We start from the raw sequence: 24239 nt of genomic DNA on the forward strand, positions 1-24239 counted from the left end.
GGTTGAGCATTGTCCTGGTCAACCTAAAATGTGTGCGTGTTCAGATTGTTCTGTGTTTGACTGAACGTTTACCTCTTTGAGGATGCGGTCAATGGAGCGCTGGTCCATCTGGCTGGTGACGGCGTCTTTCCGCAGGCGGGCAGCGACCGTGCCCAGGTAGTCAAGCGATGCCACCCTCAGAGCCATCTCCGTCTGCTTATTACTGAACTGGTGCACCTGGAACAGTGGATAGGGAGAAGTGTGTCATTCAGGCTGTTATTTCTTTCCACAACAGCAAAGAACTCACCAGAGTAGTGATGGGCATTTTAAATAATGTAACTATTTTTGGGGGATATCCGGATAGTCGAAATACACGTGTTTTTAAATGTGTTGTGTTTCTAACCTGAGCTTCTGCTACAGCAGCGGGCTGGGGAGTGACTGGTGTGAGACGGAGAGAGAGACTAGTAAAGTAGCAACGCCATCTCACGCTAGACAAACTTGTAACGGTTGCCATAGTTTATCTATCCGACAGTGTATGTCTAGACTGCATCAAATCAATGTAGAGATGTAGATAGCTAGCTACTTGAGGCTATAATATGCGGCGCTCCCCATCCTAGTCAACAAATAACAACTCCATTCAGATTAAACAACAGCCTACCTGTCGGTTGTAGCCCACGCCTTCTCATTTAGCAAACTTTTTATTACGTAATTTTTATAAAATGTTGGAATGCTTAGAGATCTCTTGCTACACATGGAACCTCTGCTGCTTTGAATGGCTGACAAAAACAAGCAGCTACACGCGTGAAACGTGTGTAGGCTACCGGTATGTCTATATTGTGGAGCGCACGTCATAAAAAAATACAGTTAAAAGTTTGTTTTATTAAATTAAGAATTTCAAACGTCATGGTACTATATATCCTTGTATGGAACAATGTCACATAGACAATTTAACATTTTGACAAAGCCTTTTCATTTTTAAAATAGTCCTATATTATTTTCTTATTTTTAGGATTACTCACACAAGTAATCCAATACTAATGTATGTTCGGATATCTGGATAAACGTGCCCATCCCTACACCAGAGGAGTCCTATGTGCTTTTATCTCTACTGCTAGTCAATAACTGATTGATTTAGCTGAATCTTTGTTTCTATGACGGATGGACTCACCAGTAGACGGCCCAGCAGACTGAGGAGAAGCTCTGAAGCTGGCCACTCTGGTTTGTTCACCGTAGACAGCAGGTCCTGGACAAAGTTCTCAAACAGCGGCCGGTAGTCCTCCTCTCCCTGCTTACTGCCACACCTGAAACACAGACAGAGGGAAGTTTGATCGAAGAGCTTACAGTATCATAACAGATATCTTACACCATCTTTAAAAATAAAAAAAATAAAAATGTTACCCCTTTTTCTCCCCAATTTTGTGATATCCAATTGGTAGTTACAGACTTGTCCCATCGCTGCAACTCCCGTACAGACTCGGCAAAGGTCGAGAGCCACGCGTCCTCCGAAACACGACCCCGCCAAGCCGTACTGCTTCTTGACACACTACTCGCTTAACCCGGAAGCCAGCTGCACCAATGTGTCGGAGGAAACACTGTACAGCTGGTGTACACTGTACAGCCACTAGCACTGCGATGCAGTGCCTTAGACCGCTGCGCTACTCGGGAGGCTACACCGTCTTCTCATAACAGTTAGGATGTAGTTTGATTTTGAAAACGAGAGATCAACTTACTTCTTTAGGAAGACGGACAGGAAGTTCTGAGCTGCTCTCATGGCCGTCTCATAAGAGTTAGTGATCTGGACATCTTGATCCACCTGGGAAAATAGAGAGCGCTTGTGAACAAACTAAATACGGAAGTCTTTGGCTGAGAATTCTGTCGAATCATCACTAGCCCAGGTAGTACATGGCATCTCTAACGTACCTTCTTGTTGTACTCATCGTCGTGACTGTCCCTGTTGTTGGGGAGGTGCACCACACACTGGATGAGCTGAAGCACCAGAGCTGTGACCATCTGGATGTACATGGGCTCCCCATCCTTATCACTGCTGTTCAGCCTAGGGACGCACACATAGACAAAGAAACACGGACAATTCATTTCAGCAGATAAACACGCTGAAAAGAACCAGAAAAGCATTTGAAAAATAAGGACTGTTTCTTGAGAACTATGACATGGCTTGGTCTCTCGTGGTGCATGTTCTCTACAGGTGCAGTTACCTGAAGTTCCTGAGGCTGCGTTTGCTGGTGGGTAGTCTGGCCAGAGAGGTGAAGATCTCTTCCAGGATGAGCTGCCTGTGCTTCTCATAGCGAGAGAACACCTAAGGGAGATCAGGAGAAAAGGCTCATCATCAGAGTCACACACACACACACACACACTCTATACACACACACACATTGGTAATATTGTTATATTGTAAAGATTATATTGTACATTTGTAATAATAGAGTAATCATGTATTGTATGATGAATTGTTTTATTTGATGTAATTGTTCTAATCCTGTTTGGACCCCAGGAAGAGTAGCTGCTGCCTTGGCAGCCGCTAATGGGGATCCTAATAAATACAAATAAATGAAAGAGTTACCCTGACATTGCTATACATAATACATACACAATGAAAGGAAATATATTCTAGAACAAATCCAGCCTCCATGGTAACCCTGGTTTGAAGCACCACATCAAGAGCAACCCTGGCCCTGCTACATAAGGGCTGTATGGATGCACAATAAAGGGAACTTTATTTATATTGACTCTGTACCGGTACCCCCTGTATATAGCCCCGCTATTATTTACTGCTGCTCTTTAATTATTTGTTATTCTTATCTCTTACTTTTTTTAGGGATTTTCGTAAAACTACATTGTTGGCTAAGGGCTTGTAAGTAAGCATTTCACTGTAAGGTCTACCTACACCTGTTGTATTTGGCGCATGTGACAAATAAAATTTGATTAGATTTTTCAAGAACAAAAGGCAGAACTCAATGGGAACCCTGTTTTGGATTCTTACCGCAGTCACCAGTTTGATGGCACACAGCTGTAGCTCACTGACACTCTCCACAAAGAATGGAGTGATGCCCATTGAGGAGACCTCAGGTAAGGAGAGAGGGAGAGATGGGTCACAAGGTGAGCAGGGGTCAGAAAGGGTCAGAGGTCAAAGGGCATGACCCCCAGGGATAGCACTAGGAGCGGAGTCTCACCTGCAGGATGGTGGTGTCAGTCAACAGCTGTATCTCCAGGAGCTCAGAGATGTTGCTGACGATGTCACACACCTTGTTGTAGAGCATGATGATCACCCTCTGCTTGTGTGTGGAGCTTTTAGCCCTCTTAGCCCTGGAGCTCAGATAGCCACCTGGGTGGGAGACGGGAGGAGAGAATGAGAAAAACAGTTAACAAGGAATGTAGAGCAAAGACCCTCTCCACAGTCAGTCAGGGCAGGAATATGCATAAGTGGCCCCGGTAGTTCAGAGACAGACCACACTGCCTTGAATATACACACTATGTTTATTCTTTACAATACCCGCCTTTCAAATGTTCTGGGTGCTCTGGTTTTGAACAGAGTGTATCAAGACTGTGACTGGACATTTATATGGCCTGTTCTCGCCACATTATGCTATGGCTTTGCTCCAATTGCTTTTGATAGTAAGGTGGGTTTAGGGTGCTGACCTCCATGAGGGTTCACTCTGTAGACAGGGTCATACTGAGGGTAGAGGGTGTTCTGCAGGTGAAACTTGGTGTACTGCAGCACCCTCTCAATCACGTCCTCGATGTACACCGCCTTGGGCATGCGGGACGACGTCATGATGTTGAGGGCCGTCAGACAGGCGTCAGCTGACTTGGTCACGCGCTCCATGATGAGGTCACGCCACAGCCGCTCCTCGTCTTCTGCGTCTGCGTCCTGTTGGGACAGAGAGAGAAGACGTTCAGACAAGTGGAACTTCTCCATGGAACATGCTTTTTAAGTCAGGAGGAGACATAATCTGTGTCCGGGAAACCATATGAGAGGACAACTTACATGGTTCATCAGTGTGGAGAGCTTGGAACCGTCCTGAATGTTCTTCTCCAGGATGTTCAGGACCTTCACCAACTTATCAGATGGAAGCTATGGATGAGACAGATGAGAAAATACATAACAGAATACCTTATCCAATTTAGGATTGCCAAAAAGACTGACATCATCCTGCATCCAGTGTTCCCTTTTCTTACCCTGAAGGTGATGCCCATGGCCTTGATCTTAGCAGATTCGCTGCCCAGCTCACTCAGCTGGTGTTTCCCCAGCAGAAGCTCCTGTGGGATCTCATCATCATCTGTTGACAAGAGTTCTGCAGTTAGAGGAAGCAGTCCTGTCACCGTCATTTGTCACTGAACATTACTACGGCTGAAATCAAATTACATTTGAAAATAATTCCAACAATCACAAGGTTATCTGTCTCATCCTTGGTAGAAGGTATTATAAACACCGACTCAAACCGCCGAGGATATAAAAAAAACACCTGTAAAAGTAGATCATGAATAATGCATACCCATGGCATTGAAGTCAATGTCCTCCAAGCTCTCCAGAATGTTGTCCACACTGGCTGAGAACCTCTTGAACGTGGAGGAGTCCATCAGTTCTGTTGAGTAAACACAGAGAAAGTGAGTAACCTGCGTTAATGGGACAAAAGTCATACAACAAAGACACTGCTGAAGTTAGGATGAAATTACCTTCTGGTGTCAGCTTGGGCTCATATGCCTTCCTCTTCTTCTGTTTCTCCTTCTTCTTCATCTTTCTGGCAACTGGACAGGATAGATACATGTTCGAAAAATACATTGGACAGCAACACTTACCTAGTGAAATATTACTATAGATTTAAGATCTTAATTTGAACTATATAGTCTAAGCAAAATAATCATGCAGCAACAGGATTTGAATGTTCAGTCCATAATGTTGCTTGATCGGTGGTTAGGCTATTAGCTGGCCAAAAGTAGGCTGTGTGAAAAGTGCAATACTGATAATATAACTGTGTTCGTGGTGGTTTTCAGTGAATTTACGTAAATCACAAAGCTCAGCAACAAAAGGGTGATCAAATGATGATCTTACATCTCATCCTCTGCATTTTTATCCTGCATCTAATGCCCAGGTATAGCCTGCTGGTTTAAACTCTTCAGACAGTGGAAAAAAATAACCACTGACGCCCATGCTGGATGGTCAATCGAAGACAGTGCCAGACTTACGGTCACTCATGCTGGGTGGTGGGGATTCCTCATCCGATTCCTCTGGGCTGCGTTCTCGGTAGCGCCTGCCGGATCCCTTGCGCCGCTCCTGGGAGCCCCCACTACTCCTCCGGTGCTCTCCTGAGCCTCTCCTCTCCCGCTCATCAGGCGCCCACGTCTTTTCTCGCTCCTTCTTGTGACGCTTCCGTGCAGCTGCACGGAGAGAAAGAAGGAGCAACGAGTTACAGGATGTTGCTTTAATCATCAGGGGTTTGTTATCAACCATTAGCCTGCACTACTGGGATTGGAATGAACACAGTTTTGGATATGGCTGTGGGGGTGGAAAAACAGCAATGTGTGTGACACTCACACTCCGTCACAGAGTCGTCGTCTGAGTCGTCGGAGTCGACTTCGGCATACTTGGGCTTCTCGTTGACGGTGCTGCGCTTGCGTTTGTTCATCTTCACTCTCTCACACAGTGGCATGGTGGACTCTATCTCAGCAATGAGATGAGGAGGCAGTTCTTTCAACACTGATTCATCAAGACCTCCTAAGGAGAGGTCACCCAGTCATCTATTAGCCCTTGTATGAAAGGTACACTAACAACGACACATTACGCGCCACAATTAAAACCAGTAGTGTCTTGTATACAGGATCATTAGCAAGGCCTCATGACCAAATCAAATCAAATCAACCCCAAAATAAATCATAATCCCTTCAAAGGGGGTGAAATACAGTACGTGATTCTGTGCTGCTAGTGGATCAATGTGCAAAGTAATTAAAACTCTCAAAGTTCTCAAATTAAGTCAAAAACGCATGATGTCAAAACCATAGTTAAACCTTAACTTCACCCACACAATAAGCTGACCCAGTCAGTCACGCATACAGCAGGATGTCTCTTACCTTTCCCAGACTTCTCATGAGAGTGTCTGCTCTTGGAGGACTTGGAGCCGCGTGCGTTCCTGTCCTCCCTTTCCCTGATGATTTTCTGCACCTCGTCGATGCTGAGTTTCTGCAGCACCACAACAGGTTTGGCTCCTGTCTTCATCTCCTCTACAAGCCCCAGTCGCTCCAGCTTGACCCGGGGCTCGCTCCAGCCCTCCATTACAGGCCCCAGACCAGACCCAGGCTTCCTCATCTCAGCTGCCAACACATGCCCATCCTTATCCCGCTTCATCTTGGGAATCACAAAGTTCTTAAAGCCTCCAGACTTTACCCCCCCTAGCAGGTAGGCAGGGAACTCCTGTTTGCTTTCAGCAGGCTGCTGTTGCTGCTTGGAGTCCTGTCGGTTCCTGCTGCCGTCCCCACTCCTCCTCTCCTCCCCGCTCCTCCTCTCCTCTTTATTAGGGGGTTTGAGGTTGGGGCATGGCCGGTCAGTCCTCTGGCGCACACTGGGGTCCACCCCCCCTCGGCCCTCCTGCTTAACCCGCGGGCTCTCTGGCCTGGAGCGCTGCTCTGGAGACCGACGGTCCCGTGGTTCCCCTGTCTCTGTCCTGTGTTTCCTCTCCCTGTCTTTATCCGCCCGCTCCCTGTCTCTGTCCCGTCCATGTTTGGAGTCGTGATCCCCCCTGCTGGACTTGCTGGGGGTCTCTGGCCTGCGGATACGGGATGGGTCGCTGGACCTGTCTTCCCTGTGACCAGAGTCTGAGCGGCCCTCGTGCCGTTGTCGTGGCGTGTCAGGCGTCCTGCTGTCAGGTCGGGCCTTGCCATTGTCAGGTTTTCCATCGTGTCTGTGTTTGGACGAGTCTCTTCTGTTTTCGTGCTTGTGTTTAGGGGTCTCCGTTCGGCCGTCGGGGCCCAGCTTCTTGGGGGTGTCGGCGCGCTGCTTGATGACCTCTGGCCGGCCGTCTGCAGTCTGTAGTCGCTCTCCATCAGTCTTGGACTTTAGCCGCAGGACTCCGGTAGAGTCGGAGCCGTCCTCTGGACCCAGGCGTTCCTCGGGCCAGCGCCGGGCCTCCACGGCTGGGGTGGGGGTGCCCATGTTCACCTCTGGCTGCCCGTCAGCTCTGCCTGCTTGCTGCAGGTCGATGCTGACCATTAGGGCTGGCCGGCTGGCACCATTACTGGCTGCACTAGCCTCCTGGGGTGCCAACTTGCTGCCAGCATTGCCCCCTCCCACGCCAGGCTGAGTTGCCCCCGCTGTACCTCCAGCGCCAGGCTCTTGGGGATACGAGTCCTGCTTCCGCTTCTTCAGTGGCTTGTCTACAATGAGGAAACCATAGGTAAGGAAATTGACAGACACCCACAACTATCAAGTTCTTTCTCCCGTCTCTCATTATTAAGTGAAAAATATTGCCAGTATGTGATAAATCAGTAAGTGTAAAACTAGATGAAGCAAGATGTGCACACTCACCTTTATCCTGAACCTCTTTGGAGCAGCGCTCCCTTTCTATGAGCGTCTCTCGTTCTATCCTCTCGATCTCAGCAAGAGCATCCATCTCAGCATCGTCGTACACAGCTCCGCTGATCACCCCTATAGCCTGTTTGGTGTTCTGGAGCACAGGGACCTGCTGGTAGCCTGACTGCTCCCCCTGGCCCGGGGCTAACCTGTGGGCAGGGTCCTGCTGCGTCCGGGAGAACTGCAGGCTGTTGTAGGCCAGGTCAGTGTCCTGGTCCTCTACCCCGGATAGGAGCTCTCCAGATTGGTCCAGCTCAGAGGACTTCACCCGGGACAGTTTGAGCGTCAGCTTGGTAGAGTCTTTAGAGGGAGAGCTAACAATGTCGTACATGGCAGCTTTTTCCAACTGCTCTTTCTCCTCTTTAGTTAGCTTCTTCTGCTTCTTCTTGTGGTCAGGAGAGTCCAGGAGGAGGTCGGGAGCGGAGTCACGGGGGGGAGTATAAGGTGGAGGGGATTGCAGAATGAGGCCAGGTCGTGACCCTGCCAAAACCAAAAAGGTGAGTTTATTTTTTAACAAGGATTTTTTTTGCAGCAGCGGTGGCAAAGTCAGCTTGGTGGGGGAGCTCAAACGGTATAAAAAAAAAATCTATGAGGGCCCCATGACATTTTTTGAATTTTACATTCTCCCTCTGTAGATTTGTTTGAGTGATTATTAGTTCTCAAATAGGATCTTATTTAAATATATATAGCTCCATTATCTATTCTACATATTTAGATATCTGGTTTAAGTTTACACTGAAAACGTTTAACCAACTTTTTTGTAATCATTATTTGAAGTGGTGGGCCGCGGCTACTAAATGAATATAGGGGAAACACTGCTTGGCATAGAATAAGTAGGTTGATTTCCATGCATAATACCTTTTGGGGTCCCTTCGCTGCCCACAGGGGAAGAAACAGACTGGGGCGATCGGAGCGGGAAGGAGGCATTTCTCATGGAAGGATCACTCTCCTAGGGAAAACACATATCACATAAGTATCTATATTATAGATCATTAAAGCAGCAATGGTGGATACAACAAATACATTCAGGCAGTGTACAAGCAATGAGGATCCACGCGAGGAAACTGAATTTCATGTGAAAATAGTCTCTTTGCTAGGTAGAGTTTCATTTTGGTATGAATCATTTCTTGTGTTTACCTCATTCCCTAGTCTGTGGACTATGTTCATGTAGTCTTCGTTCGAGCCATGTCTGGCATTGTGATTGGCTGAGTTGCTTGAAATTTGCCCGGAGACCTTGTTGTCGTGGATGTTCCGCATGCTAGCAGGAACCACGGGACTGGCAACTGAACAGACACAGACAGACACCCAAATAAATCTCACATACAATCTATCAATAGTTTAACTGTCTTCCAGCTAAGCCAAAACCCATACTCAACCACTGGTTCACCTGTAAATCTTGTTTAAAAGGTGGAATGAATGCAAATAAACAAGACATAAAACAACAAAACAAAGAAAACGTGAAATATTATGCCAATGTACAGGAATCTTGCAGCAAGTGTGCATTGCAAACCAACACTGCATCCTGTATTGTTACACACAGAGTTTGCGTCGACAGAGCATGGATATTCTGTGCTGCAAATAATAAGGCACAGACACATGAGCCGATGGGTCACAGCTTGGAGGTGATGGGGCAGGATAGCGGATGTTTGACATGATGTCCCCAGGTGACTCCCGTACCTAAGGTTGGGGTGGAGGGGTTCTGGTGGGGGGAGACCTGGGGCTGGGTCTGCACCTCTAGGCAGGGCTGCACAGGCCTCTTGGGGCTTCCTGAATAAGAGGGTGCAGCCGGAACGACAGGGGAACCATGCAGCTCTACGACCACAGAACATCAACACAACACACCAGGGTAAACCATGGGTATATATCCATGTTATTTTGACTCGTTATTGTTATTCATTATGCACTCCCCGTTTTATTATTTCTACTTTAATCTTTAACTCTGCATTGTTGGAAAAGAGCCTGTAAGTAAACATTTCATTGTTGTTTATGAAGCATGTGACAAATACAATTTGGTCTGTTGGTTCAACACAGAATCAACATCCTGACACAAAGTACCAGTCAAAAGTTTGGACACACTTACTCATTCAAGGGTTTTTCTTTATTTTTACTATTTTCTACATTGTACAATAATAGTGAAGACATCAAAACTATGAAATAACACATATGGAATCATGTAGTGAGCAAAAAAGAGAGAAACAAGTCCCATAGGGCGGCGCACAATTGGCCCAGCGTCGTCCGGGTTAGGGTTTGGCCAGCGTAGGGCGTCATTGTAAATAACAATTATCTTAACTGACTTGCCTAGTTAAATAAAAAACTTAAAAAGCTGGTTGAGAGAATGCCAAGAGTGTGCAAAGCTGTCATCAAGGCAAGGGGTGGCTACACTTTGAAGAAACTCAAATATATTTTGATTTGTTTCCCACTTTTTTGTTTACTACATGATTCCATATGTGTCATTTCATAGTTTTGATGTCTTCACTATTATTCTACAATGTAGAAAATAGTAAAAATAAAGAAAAACCCTTGAATGAGTAAGTGTGTCCAAACGTTTGACTGGTACTGTACATAAAAGCTAGGTACAGTACGGTTATCTGAAAATCAGTTCGTAGGTTTCATGCATCATTTTCCTATACAAAAGCAGAGGTGCAGTCTCACCTTGCTGGATCTGTTGGTGCTGAGAATAGCTGGGGGGATGAGGGTACTGCTGCATGTAACTTGCAGGGCTTTGGGGGGCATAAGGGCTAGGCACAGGGCTGTTCTGCTGGGGTGTGAACCTAGCGCCGGACCCCATCTGTGGAGATGCAAAGCGACTGTAGAGGAAGAGGATGAGAAGAACATGTCAATTCCAAGGGAACTTGCAACTCTCAAAGGCTGACAGAAGTATTGAATGAACTATCAGAGCACCCACTGTACCATTACACCAAATTGAATGAGAAATGTATCGTTATACCTAGAAGGGCTGTGTGAGATAGTGGATTGCTGGTAGTTTGTCGACGCCGGACTCCCATGCATGGAATTCTGGGACATCTTGTACTGCGGCATTATTGGCTGCTGCATTATATCTTTGAGATGAAAAGAAGAAGTGATTAAAGAGGAGTAGAGAAGGCCAGTGCACAGCACCAGTACGGAGGCAACCTCCAGTCCAAGACAGAGGGGTCCTGTTTATGTCAGTGGGAGATAGAAGACCTCACTCAAAAAACTATTAAGCTACTTCAGGAGCGAGACTGCATGAGATCACTTTCTGATCCTCACTCAGTTATCTGGTGGTTTGACAAAATGCATTTCTTTACAAAACACTAGTATTTAAGAGTTCTGGGGAGTGCAGGAGATTATAGTAACAGAACAGTTTTCACAGAGTGTACAACAAAGTCCAATAAACACATTGCACGATTCACTGTTGAATACAACAGCACAGCGTCAGGCCAGAGGTTTGGGAGACATTTCCCTGGAGGACATGCAAATGGTCGGGGTCACTTAGCCAGCAGAGATGACACAGGATACAAGTCTGTGTCATCATCATAACACACTTAGCTTGCCTAATCAAGGTCCTTAACCAAACATTAACACACAAATAACTGCTTGGAAAAACAGAGCACGACAGGGACAGTGATAAGCTATTTCAATTATCCGGATAATGAATGCAACAGCAGCTAGGGTAGAGGTTAGCAAACTCATTTGCATGTCTACTATGGATGACAAACTGTCTCAGACATGACGAGGTTCCAAGTCTTGCGCTGTATCCCAATCTCAGCACAGCACTACACAGTACAGGGGATCCCTACTGGCACCAGCCTCAACAGTCTGTGCAGACACCACTTTCCCCCTATAGCACCAGCAACTAGACACCAGTTTGTCACTGACTGAAATCGCTGCTTGATCTGTCCATAGATCACAGAGCAATTAAATGTTTTATCAACTATACTCAAGGCAATAAGTATCACAAGCTCTTTCCAAGCTACAAGTACAGCGCTAACTCTAAAAATCACCCAAGACAACAAAGCTTAGCCTTGCAATGCCTCAAAAAGCTGTTTTGACCCTGAAAACACATTTGACCCAGGAAGTGTTACTCAGGTCACCAAATCAAGGCCCTAAGAAGAAGGGACACAGTCGGTGCTGTGTTAAGCCATACAATGTGCTCCAGAGCAGCGTCCAAGACACTCTCTCCGTACCACCCTGAACCCCATGCCAGGCTGACTTACTTTTCTCCCTGAAGATGTTTGGGTTCCTAGAGAGCACTGTCTGCAGCAGCACAGGCACGTCACCCTCCGGGTCATCACTGCCCAAGTTGTCCTTCAGCTCTCTGCAATGGGAGGGGAGGGGGGTGGGGCAGAAAGGTTACAGTCAGCACATCAGAATAAATCACAAACTTTATACATGAATCAACTATGGCAACTGTGGCTCATAACTTTCTCTACTCAGCTGTTTGGAAAACAAGCACAGAAATGTGCAGGGGTGGGGAGGTACTCACATGTGCTCGGTGGAAACCTGGTTGAGGCTGTGAGCCAGCTGGGACACCAGGTTCTCATCCCGGCAGGCCAGCAGACAGTTGACCTCCTCTGCGATCCTCCCATTGTACAGCAGACTCTTAGTGGTGGTGGCAGGGAGAGGGGATGGCAGGGGCAGCTGGTTTAACACTGCAAAGATGAAGAGGAGACAGGTTAGCCTGAGTGAGTGGGAGGTTGGGTGAGCGAGAAGACATCCGCCATAATGAAAAGACACTGAATATCCCTTTGAGCACAGCCAAGTGAATAATGAAGATGTGGATAGTATATTATACCACCCAGAAAATAAATATCCCACCTTCCTTCCTAATTGAGCTGCCGGGTAAGAAGGAAACTGCCAAGGGATGTCAAGATATTTATTTTATTTCACCTTTATTTAACCAGGTAGGCTAGTTGAGAACAAGTTCTCATTTACAACTGCGACCTGGCCAAGATAAAGCAAAGCAGTGCAACACAAACAACAACACAGAGTTACACATGGAATAAACAAAACATACAGTCAATAATGCAGTAGAAAAAAGAAAACAAAAAGTCTATATACAGTGAGTGCAAATGAGGTAAGATAAGGGAGGTAAGGCAAGAAATAGGCCATAGTGGCAAAACAATTACAATAAAGCAATTAACACTGGAGTGATAAATGTGCTGAAGATGAATGTGCAAGTAGAGATACTGGGGTGCAAAGGAGCAAAATAAATAACAATATGGGGATGAGGTAGTTGGATGGGCTATTTACAGATGGGCTATGTACAGGTGCAGTGATCTGTGAGCTGCTCTGACAGCTGGTGCTTAAAGCTAGTGAGGGAGATATGGGTCTCCAGGTTCAGTGATTTTTGCAGTTCGTTCCAGTCATTGGCAGCAGAGAACTGGAAGGAAAGGCAGCCAAAGAGGAATTGGCTTTGGGGGTGACCAGTGAAATATACCTGCTGGAGCGCGTGCTACGGGATGAGGCCAACGGTGATAAAACACCTATAGCTCTCTGTTGATGTGGTTTTGCAACACCCTTTAACGACACCTGCGGTGTATGTGCAGCAATGGCAGAACAACATTAAAACTAGTTAACTATGATTTGTGATCATGGTCATCTCTGCTCGCTGTAACCAACAAAGGCTGAGATGGGAAAAATGTGCATGCAGGGTTCAACAGTAACGATGGCCAGTGGATCTCGACAGTCACTGGCCCGACCTGGCCATTAACTTTTCTGCGCATTTTTTAGTTCCATTTCAACATTTACCTTCTCTGTCACAGTCTACCATTGAAACCCAATGAAGACCACAGGCAGAATACTCAAGCTAGTTGTATTTAAGCAATATGATTGGCCATTCATTCAAGCACCACCACGCTACTGATGCCTTCACACAGCACACGCAAACTGTCCAGAGCAAAAAGAAACGCACAATAATACATTCGCTGAGCTTATTTATTTTACGGAAAGGGATTTACAAAATTAAACTCTCTGCTTTGGCTGGAACTCAAATTGCTAGGGAGCTGGCCCACATTTGTAATATTTTTTTCAACCTTTATTTAACCAGGTAGGCAAGTTGAGAACAAGTTCTCATTTACAACTGCGACCTGGCCAAGATAAAGCAAAGCAGTTCGACACAAACAACAACACAGAGTTACACACGGAATAAACAAACATACAGTCAATAATACAGTAGAAAAATAAGTCTATATACAATGTGAGCAAATGAGGTGAGATAAGGGAGGTAAAGGCAAAAAAAAAGGCCATGGTGGCGAGGTAAATACAATATAGCAAGTAAAACACTGGAATGGTAGATTTGCAGTGGAAGAATGTGCAAAGTAGAAATAGAAATAATGGGGTGCAAAGGAGCAAAATAAATAAATAAATACATACAGTAGGGGAAGAGGTAGTTGTTTGGGCTAAATCATAGATGGGCTATGTACAGGTGCAGTAATCTGTGAGGAGGCTTGGAAGGAGGCTTTTCAGTATAGGCTTCCTTATTCAGTATAGGCTTCCTTATTCAGTGAAACCAATATTGTGGAGTAGCTGCGATGTTGTTGAACCATGCCAGGGTCCAATCTTAACTTATTTTCTTTCTCGTCAGGCCAGTTGGACAAAAATGTACTGTCCCAAACAGAATTTCTACTGGCCCGGACATGGTGTAGTTTTTTAATGCATTGGGGTCATGCAGGGCCTATAGCAGCATTTCCCAAACTCGCTCCCGTGGACACCAAGGGGTGGACATTTAGTTTTTTGCCCTAGCAATACACAGCTAATTCAAATAATCAACAAATTATCAAACTTTGATTATTTGAGTCAGCTGTGAAGTGCTCGGGCAAAAACCAAAACGTACACCCCTTGGGGTCCCCTGGACCAACTTTGGGAAACACTGGCCTATAGGTTGGCATGCTTCTCTCTATATTCAACTATTAAAGATATTCTCCAGTACTTTGGCGACTAAGACATTATTGAACATCCACTTTGGGCTGGATGTTTCAATATGTAGTTCATACATACATAATCTATAAGCAGAATTACTGTTTTACCTCAATTAGCCATGAAATCCCTAGTTTAAAATCAACTGTTTCCCTACATTTCCCCCATGGGGCGGCAGGTAGCCTAGTGGTTAGAGCGTTGGGCCAGTAACCGAAAGGTTGCTGGATCGAATCCCCGAGCTGACAAGATAAAAATCTGGCATTCTGCCCCTGAACAAGGCAGTTGACCCACTATTCCCTGGTAGGCCGTCATTGTAAATAATAATTTGTTCTTGCCTAAAGGTGAAATAAAATAAAAAATGTATTTGAAAAAAATACATTGTACAACCTAAATGCAAAGTATTAAGTTAGGGATAAATCCATTACTGCATAAAACCATCCATAGTTTTAGGGTGTTTTCACACCTGGTCCCTTAAAATGTTTGTGCTCAGTGCGGTTCACTTCATTTGATGTGCAGTGTGAACACTCCAAAGGAACTCAGAACCCTCAAAAGAGACCCCGAAGCGAACTGAGACCATCAGGAGAGGTGGTCTGAGTTCGGTTTGCTTGAATTCCACGGTCCGGTTCCATTTTTAGGGCAATGTGAGCACAAAGCTACCCAGGTTTGCTTGTCATTATTTCCACACCACACACTAGACTACTGAAACACTGGTTCCCCTGCCATAACCCCTCACATTGGTGCCACAAAAGAGAGAAGATAAGCAGGTTTGCAGAGAAAAATGTTTGTTGTTTTTGATTAGTGATTGTCAAGGAAGCACAGAAGTTTTTAGGTCAAGATTATTTGTTTGCAATATGTGATCTATAGGCTAAGAGAGCTTCATAAGCTGTTTATTAATTGTGGGCCTCGAATAATGTGAGAAGACAACATATTTGGTAAGAATCAAAACATATGGTACAAAGTCTATTCTAGCTGTAAAAGGGTCCAAAGTCTCAAGTCGAGTCCCAAGTAGAGCAGGTCGAATCAAGTCCAAGTCGTGCATTCTAAGAGTCACGTCACACGTTTTTTCAAATTAAAAAATCTATACACGCAATGACTTTTTCTATTTATTGAGGCTACCAGACATCCACTTTCATAAGTTTGTCTACAACACATTTTGGTTATTTAATAATTACTTTTAACAAATTACACATGTAATCTTCATAAGCAAATAAAAAATGTCAAGCGATTTTGGCATAACAAAAGACCAGTAGGCCTATGCTAGTAATTTTTGATTACTTTCCAAGCTCACCAGCAATGGGGCATCAAACACTTAAAGAGATTCTCTGGCACGTTTGTATACTTTTTAGCCAATAGTTCTGAAAGTAGCGCTCACAAGCCAAAAGTGGTCCCAGGAAATGGCATACTATGTTACATACAGTATGTGCAGATACAGTTGAAGTCGGAAAATTACAAACACTTAGGTTGAAGTCATTAAAACTCATTTTTCAACAACTCCACAAATTTCTTGTTAACAAACTATAGTTTTGGCAAGTCGTTTAGGACTTCTACTTTGTGCATGACAAGTCATTTTTCCAACAATTGTTTAAAGACAGAATATTTCACTTATAACTCACTGTATCACAATTCCAGTGGGTCAGAAGTTTACATACACTAAGATGACTGTGCCTTCAAACAGCTTGGAAAATTCCAGAAAATGATGGCATGGCTTTAGAAGCTTCTGATAGGCTAATTGACATCATTTGAGTCAATTGGAGTTGTACCTGTGGATGTATTTCAAGGCCTACTTTCAACCTCAGTGCCGCTCTGCTTGACAACATGGGAAAATCAAATGAAATCAGCCAAGACCTAAATAAAAAATTGTAGACCTCCACAAGTTCATTCTTGGGAGTAATTTCCAAAACACCTGAAGGTGCCACGTTCATCTGTACAAACAAAAGTACGCAAGTATAAACACCATGGGACCACGTAGCTGTCATACCGCTCAGGAAGGAGACGTGTTCTGTCTCCTAGAGATGAACATACTTTGGTGCGAAAAGTGAAAATCGATCCCACAACAGCAGCAAAGGACCTTGTGAAGATGCTGGAGGAAACAGGTACAAAAGTATCTATATCCACAGTAAAACGAGTCCTATATCGACATAACCTGAAAGGTTACTCAGCAAGGAAGAAGCCACTACTCCAAAACCGCCATAAAAAAGCCAGACTACGATTTGCAACTGCAAATGGGGACAAAGATCATACTTTTTGGAGAAATATCTTCTGGTCTGATGAAACAAAAATAGAACAGTTTGGCCATAATGACCATCGTTATGTTAGGTGGAAAAAGGGGGAGGCTTGCAAGCCGAAGAACACCATCCCAACCGTGAAGCACGGGGGTGGCAGCATCATGTTGTGGGGGTGCTTTGCTGCAGTAGGGACTGGTGCACTTCACAAAATACATGGCTTCATGAGGAAGGAAAATTATGTGGATATATTGAAACAACATCTCAAGACATCAGTCAGGAAGTTAAAGCTTGGTCGCAAATGGGTCTTCCAAATGGACAATGACCCCAAGCATACTTCCAAAGTTGTGGCAAAATGGCTTAAGGACAACAAAGTCAAGGTATTGGAGTGGCCATCACAAAGTCTTGACCTCAATCCTATAGAAAATTTGTGGGCAGAACTGAAAAACGTGTGCGAGCAAGGAGGCCTACAAACCTGACATAGTTACACCAGCTCTGTCAGGAGGAATGGGCCAAAATTCACCCAACTTATTGTAGGAAGCTTGTGGAAGGCTACCAGAAACATTTGACCCAAGTTGAACGATTTAAAGGCAATGCTACCAAATACTAATTGCCTGTATGTAAACTTCTGAGCCACTTGGAATGTGATGAAATAAATCAATCATTCTCTCTACTATTATGCTGACATCTCACATTCTTAAAATAAAGAGGTGATCCTAACTGACCTAAAACAGGGAATTCTTACTAGGATTAAATGTCAGGAATTGTGAAAAACAGTTTAAAAGTATTTGGCTAAGGTATATGTACACTTCCGACTTCAACTGTATTTACACCACGTCATTGCCCTCTCGCACTCCGCTGTGTGTGCATCTCGCTAGCTGTCACTCAAATGCTGAGGGGATGAAGCTCATTGGCTGGAACTATAATTGCTAGGGGGCTGGCCCACGTGGGGGAAAATGGCGCAGCACAGCTCTCAGTAAACAGTTGGTTTCAAACTCAGTGTTTTCCATAAACACCGGCCATAGGCTAATCAGCCGATAAGACTCATTTTCAGCCAGCTACTATTCCACTTCTTATTAACTAGGCTACTTTTAACTTAGAAAAGTATATTTCGCTAGTCCGTCAAACCCTCTCCCTCTAGAATGAACGATATGCATCTTCTAGCAATCTATTGATAGGATAGGCGACTGTCAGTCACAAAGCGAGTGAGGACAGGGAGAAACAGTCTGATGTCTGTTCCCCCTCCCAGTAAAACTGGTGCGCGCTGTGGTTAGTAAACAAAAGGATTTCTTAGGTTTCCTTTCCTAGGATGTCGGGGCTTTCCATACAGTGACGCTAAAGTGAGTGACTCTCGTCTCGTCAGTCAGTATAGCCTAACGAATTGAATCGGTGAGAGAGCCGTTCATTTGGCTCCCTAATTTGCATAGGCTATTGGTATGCCTAGGCTTTTGGGGCGAGAATCTGTAGATAACTTATGAAAGCATTCGATGAAGAATCAATACTACAGAAACTACAGGTTGTGGAGAGCCTCATTTTGGTCCAAATATGATATTTAGGGCCCTCGCAGAATCCAGGCATTAAAACGGAATTGAAAAATATTTTTAAAATGTATTGACTTTAGTAGGTAATTAACTACAGTGCCTTCAGAAAGTATTCACAGCCCTTTACTTTTTTCACATTTTGTTGTGTTACAAAGTAGGATTAAAATGGATTGAATTGTAATTTTTGGTCAACGATCTACACAAAATACCAACATTTATAAAAAAAAAAATATATAAAAAATATCTGTTAAAAACACCTTTGGCAGCGATTACAGCTGTACGTTTTTTGGGGTAAGTCTAAGAGCTTTGCACACCTGGATTGTACAATATTTGCCAATTATAATTTTTCTAATTCTTCAAACTCTGTGAAGTTGGTTGCTGATCGTAGCCATTTTCAAGTCTTGCAATAGATTTTCAAGCTGATTTAAGTCAAAACTTTAACTAGGCCATTCAGGAACATTTAATGTCATCTTGGAAAGCAACTGCAATGTATATTTGGCCTTGTGTTTTAGGATTTTGTTCTGCTGAAAGGGGAATTTTTCTCCCAGTGTCTGTTGGAAAGAAGACTAAAATGATTTTGCCCGTGCTTAGCGGTAATCCGTTTCTTATTTTGTTATTGTAATTTTTACCCCCCTTTTCTCCCCAATTTCGTGATTACGATCTGGTCTCATCGCTGCAATTCTCCAACGGGCTTGGGAGAGGCGAAGATCGAGTCATGCTCCCCCGAAACATGACCCGCCAAACCGCGTTTCTTAACACCTGCTCACTTAACCCAGAATCCAGCTGCACCAATGTGTCGGAGGAAACACTTCAACTGACGACCGAAGTTAGCCTGCAGGCGCCCGACTCCACAAGGAGTCGCTAGAATACGACTCCTTGTGGAACACCAGGCTGTAGTGACGCAGCAACACTGCAGTGCCTTAGACTGCGGTGCCACTTGGGAGGCCCTTATTCAGTTTCTTTTAATCGTAAAAAATGGACAAGCATACCCATAATATGATGCAGCCACCACCATACTTGAAAAAATTAAGAGTGGTACTCAATGATGTGCTGTGTTGGATTTGCCCCAAACATGATGCTTGTAGTTAGAACAAAAAGTACATTTATTTTCCAATTTTTTGCAGTATTACTTAAAGGGATACTTTGGCAACGAGTCCCTTTATCTACTTCCCCAAAGTCAGATGAATTAATGGATACCATTTTTTTACATCTCTGTGTCAAGTATGAAGGAAGTTAGAGTTAGTTTGGCTTACAAGCGTTACCCATAGACTCCCAGTCATTGCACTACTAGCAAGGATTATTTTCTACACATCTACCAATCGGTGCCCTTCTTTGCAAGGAACTGAAAAACCTCATTGGTTGTTGTGCTTTAAACTCATTACTAGATTGCGAAACCTTACAAATAATTGTATGTGTGGGGTACAGAGATGGGGTAGTTATTCAAAAATCATGTTAACCACTATTACTGAACACAAAATGAGTCCATGCAACTTATGTGATTTGTGAAGCACATTTTTACTCCTGAAAGTATTTCGGCGTGCCATAACATAACAGGTTGAATACTTGTTCACTCAATACATTTCAGCTTTTCATTTTTTATTAATCTCAAAAATGTTATACAAACTAAATGCCACTTTGACATTATGGGATATTGTCAAAAATCAGGCTGTAACACAACAAAATGTGGAAAAAGTAAAGGTGTGAGAACACTTTAAGGCAATGTAAATGTATTGAAAATGTATTAATTTGCCCAAGTTTGTCATAAGACATGAACAGAACGCATCAGTGAATCGTATTTCCTGCAACTTTCTAAAGAGGCAACAAGCATGCCCCTGTCTGTGTGTGGTGTGCACGTCTACCACTTTTTGTAGCCGTTAGCGATGATGCGAATGAAAACAGTCTTCTGGTAGATGGAAAGGCTTTCCCAAAAACCTTCTCATTTAAATATGAACTACAAAGTAGCCTATGCTTACCTGGCAGAAGGATATAATTATTCTTTTAATCAATCCAGCGGGTATTTACTTCGCAAACTCGGCCATCACGTGCACTACAAAAACACTTCTAAACAGCCTCTTGTACTAGGTGCCCACTTGAATTAAAGGGCAACTACACCCAAAAATCTAAATTACTTAAATGTTTTCCAGACCTCAAAAGTTAGCTCCTGACGTGGTTTAAGCATTCTTGTGGACTTAGAAAAACAACAACAGTGGATGTTCTATAAAAAATTGTGATTTTTAGAGCGAAAACCATAAACCTGGAAAAACTAAATGGAGAAAACAGAATTTTGGAAAGAACAAAACGGAACCAGGCAAAAACTAGATTTTAGGTACCTACCTAAATATAAAATGTTTCAATAATTTAGGCTATGTAAATCAGAAAGATATAATACTTACGACTGATATAACTCTTATTTGTATATATTTGACCTTTAATAGATTTTTCAAGATAATGTGGCCTATATAGATCCTTTTTCAGTTTTAATAAATTACATAATTTGAAGAGCAAACATTGTGGCAATTCATATCTTGCAGTAAAACTGTAAATAAGACTAATCAAGAGAAGACAGATTAAATGTTTTAAAAAAGGTTTACAATAGTTCTGATCAAATAGGCCTAGATGATATCCAAAACAACTAACAATACACTGAATTCCTACATTTTTTGTCATTTAAATTGTAAAGTCATGTCTTTCAACACAATACCCCAACAAACTTTTCCAATCTGGGAAGTAAATCATTTCAATCAAATCAAATAAAAAAAAAATATTTGTCACATGGTTAGCAGATGTTAATGCGAGTGTAGCGAAATGCTTGTGCTTCTAGTTCCGACAATGCAGTAATAACCAACGAGTAATCTAACCTAACAATTCCACAACTACTACCTTATACACACAAGTGTAAAGGGATAAAGAATATGTACATAAAGATATATGAATGAGTGATGGTACAGAACGGCATAGGCAAGATGCAGTAGATGGTATAGAGTACAGTATATACATATGAGATGAGTAATGTAGGGTATATAAACATAAAGTGGCATAGTTTAAAGTGGCTAGTGATACATGTATTACATAAAGATGGCAAGATGCAGTAGATGATATAGAGTACAGTATATACATATGAGATGAGTAATGTAGGGTATGTAAACATTATTTTAAGTGGCATTGTTTAAAGTGGCTAGTGATATATTTTTACATACATTTCCATCAATTCCCATTATTAAAGTGGCTGGAGTTGAGTCAGTATGTTGGCAGCAGCCACCCAATGTTAGTGGTGGCTGTTTAACAGTCTGATGGCCTTGAGATAGAAGCTGTTTTTCAGTCTCTCGGTCCCTGCTTTGATGCACCTGTACTGACCTCGCCTTCTGGATGATAGCGGGGTGAACAGGCAGTGGCTCGGGTGGTTGTTGTCCTTGATGATCTTTATGGCCTTCCTGTGACATCGGGTGGTGTAGGTGTCCTGGAGGGCAGGTAGTTTGCCCCCAGTGATGCGTTGTGCAGACCTCAGTACCCTCTGGAGAGCCTTACGGTTGTGGGCGGAGCAGTTGCCGTACCAGGCGGTGATACAGCCCGACAGGATGCTCTCGATTGTGCATCTGTAGAAGTTTGTGAGTGCTTTTGGTGACAAGCAGAATTTCTTCAGCCTCCTGAGGTTGAAGAGGCGCTGCTGCGCCTTCTTCACAACGCTGCCTGTGTGGGTGGACCAATTCAGTTTGTCCGTGATGTGTACGCCGAGGAACTTAAAACTTACTACCCTCTCCACTACTGTCCCGTCGATGTGGATAGGGGGGTGCTCCCTCTGCTGTTTCCTGAAGTCCACAATCATCTCCTTTGTTTTGTTGACGTTGAGTGTGAGGTTATTTTCCTGACACCACACTCGAGGGCCCTCACCTCCTCCCTGTAGGCCGTCTCGTCGTTGTTGGTAATCAAGCCTACCACTGTAGTCTCGTCCGCAAACTTGATGATTGAGTTGGAGGCGTGCATGGCCACGCAGTCGTGGGTGAACAGGGAGTACAGGAGAGGGCTCAGAACGCACCCTTGTGGGGCCCCAGTGTTGAGGATCAGCGGGGTGGAGATGTTGTTACCTACCCTCACCACCTGGGGGCGGCCCATCAGGAAGTCCAGTACACAGTTGCACAGGGCGGGGTCAAGACCCAGGGTCTCGAGCTTGATGACGAGTTTGGAAGGTACTATGGTGTTAAATGCTGAGCTGTAGTCGATGAACAGCATTCTCACATAGGTATTCCTCTTGTCCAGATGGGTTAGGGCAGTGAGCAGTGTGGTTGCGATTGCGTCTTCTGTGGACCTATTGGGGCGGTAAGCAAATTGGAGTGGGTCTAGGGTGTCAGGTAGGGTGGAGGTGATATGGTCCTTGACTAGTCTCTCAAAGCACTTCATAATGACGGAAGTGAGTGCTACGGGGCGGTAGTCGTTTAGCTCAGTTACCTTAGCTTTCTTGGGAACAGGAACAATGGTGGCCCTCTTGAAGCATGTGGGAACAGCAGACTGGGATAAGGATTGATTGAATATGTCCGTAAACACACCAGCCAGCTGGTCTGCGCATGCTCTGAGGACGCGGCTGGAAATGCCGTCTGGGCCTGCAGCCTTGCGAGGGTTAACACGTTTAAATGTTTTACTCACCTCGGCTGCAGTGAAGGAGAGCCCGCCGGTTTTGGTAGCGGGCCGTGTCAGTGGCACTGTATTGTCCTCAAAGCGAGCAAAAAAGTTATTTAGTCTGTCTGAGAGCAAGACATCCTGGTCCGCGACGGGGCTGGTTTTCTTTTTGTAATCCGTGATTGACTGTAGACCCTGCCACATACCTCTTGTGTCTGAGCTGTTGAATTGCGACTCTACTTTGTCTCTATACTGGCACTTAGCTTGTTTGATTGCCTTGTGGAGGGAATAGCTACACTGTTTGTATTCGGTCATGTTTCCGGTCACCTTGCCCTGGTTAAAAGCAGTGGTTCGCGCTTTCAGTTTCGCGCGAATGCTGCCATCAATCCACGGTTTCTGGTTTGGGAATGTTTTAATCTTTGCTGTGGGTATTACGTCACTGATGCACTTTCTAATGAACTCGCTCACCGAATGAGCGTATTCGTCAATGTTGTTGTTGGAGGCAATGCGGAACATATCCCAATCCACGTGATCGAAGCAGTCTTGAAGCGTGGAATCAGATTGGTCGGACCAGCGTTGAACAGACCTGAGCACGGGAACTTCTTGTTTTAGTTTCTGTTTGTAGGCTGGAAGCAACAAAATGGAGTCGTGGTCAGCTTTTCCAAAAGGAGGGCGGGGGAGGGCCTTATATGCGTCGCGGAAGTTAGAATAACAATGATCTAGGGTTTTACCAGCCCTGGTAGCACAATCGATATGCTGATAGAATTTAGGGAGTTTTGTTTTCAGATTAGCCTTGTTAAAATCCCCAGCTACGATGAATGCAGCCTCAGGGTGTGTGGTTTCTAGTTTACATAGAGTCAGATAAAGTTCGTTCAGGGCCATCGATGTGTCTGCTTGGGGGGGAATATATACGGCTGTGATTATAATCGAAGAGAATTCCCTTGGTAGATAATGCGGTCGACATTTGATTGTGAGGAATTCTAAGTCAGGTGAACATTGAATGACAGAATTCCTGTATGTTGTTATGATCACACCACGTCTCGTTAATCATAAGGCATCCCCCCCCCCCCCCGCCCCTCTTCTTACCAGAAAGATGTTTGCTTCTGTCGGCGCGATGCGTGAAGAAACCAGCTGGCTGCACCGACTCCGTTAGCGTCTCTCAAGTGAGCCATGTTTCAGTGAAGCAAAGAACGTTACAGTCTCTGATGTCTCTCTGGAATCCTACCCTTGCTCGGATTTCATCAACCTTGTTGTCAAGAGACTGGACATTGGCGAGTAGTATGCTAGGGAGTGGAGCGCGGTGTGCCCTTCTCCGGAGCCTGACCAGAAGACCGCTTCGTTTGCCCCTTTTACGGCGTCGTTGTTTAGGGTCGCCGGCTGGGATCCGATCCATTGTACTGGGTGGAAGGC

General features: G+C 44.4%; 1 protein-coding gene across 1 annotated transcript in view; it reads right to left on the reverse strand.

Moving 5' to 3' along the window:
• The window catches only part of LOC120025799 (nipped-B-like protein), a 50787-nt gene that overhangs the window by 12791 nt on the left and 13757 nt on the right, over positions 1-24239 (reverse strand). The window contains exons 3-24 of the mRNA XM_038970460.1: positions 12024-12189; positions 11755-11855; positions 10506-10617; positions 10211-10365; positions 8696-8841; positions 8417-8507; positions 7514-8038; positions 6064-7362; positions 5531-5710; positions 5182-5373; positions 4672-4743; positions 4491-4580; positions 4174-4274; positions 3983-4069; positions 3634-3865; positions 3168-3319; positions 2978-3058; positions 2193-2293; positions 1900-2032; positions 1710-1792; positions 1148-1280; positions 73-216 (exon numbers count right to left, since the gene is read on the reverse strand). Coding sequence (XP_038826388.1) covers positions 73-216; positions 1148-1280; positions 1710-1792; positions 1900-2032; positions 2193-2293; positions 2978-3058; positions 3168-3319; positions 3634-3865; positions 3983-4069; positions 4174-4274; positions 4491-4580; positions 4672-4743; positions 5182-5373; positions 5531-5710; positions 6064-7362; positions 7514-8038; positions 8417-8507; positions 8696-8841; positions 10211-10365; positions 10506-10617; positions 11755-11855; positions 12024-12189 — 4376 coding nt within the window. The remainder of the gene's footprint in view (positions 1-72; positions 217-1147; positions 1281-1709; positions 1793-1899; positions 2033-2192; positions 2294-2977; positions 3059-3167; positions 3320-3633; positions 3866-3982; positions 4070-4173; positions 4275-4490; positions 4581-4671; positions 4744-5181; positions 5374-5530; positions 5711-6063; positions 7363-7513; positions 8039-8416; positions 8508-8695; positions 8842-10210; positions 10366-10505; positions 10618-11754; positions 11856-12023; positions 12190-24239) is intronic.

The sequence above is a fragment of the Salvelinus namaycush genome, chromosome 31 (assembly GCF_016432855.1).
Source record: "Salvelinus namaycush isolate Seneca chromosome 31, SaNama_1.0, whole genome shotgun sequence".
NCBI classification, from domain to species: domain Eukaryota; kingdom Metazoa; phylum Chordata; class Actinopteri; order Salmoniformes; family Salmonidae; genus Salvelinus; species Salvelinus namaycush.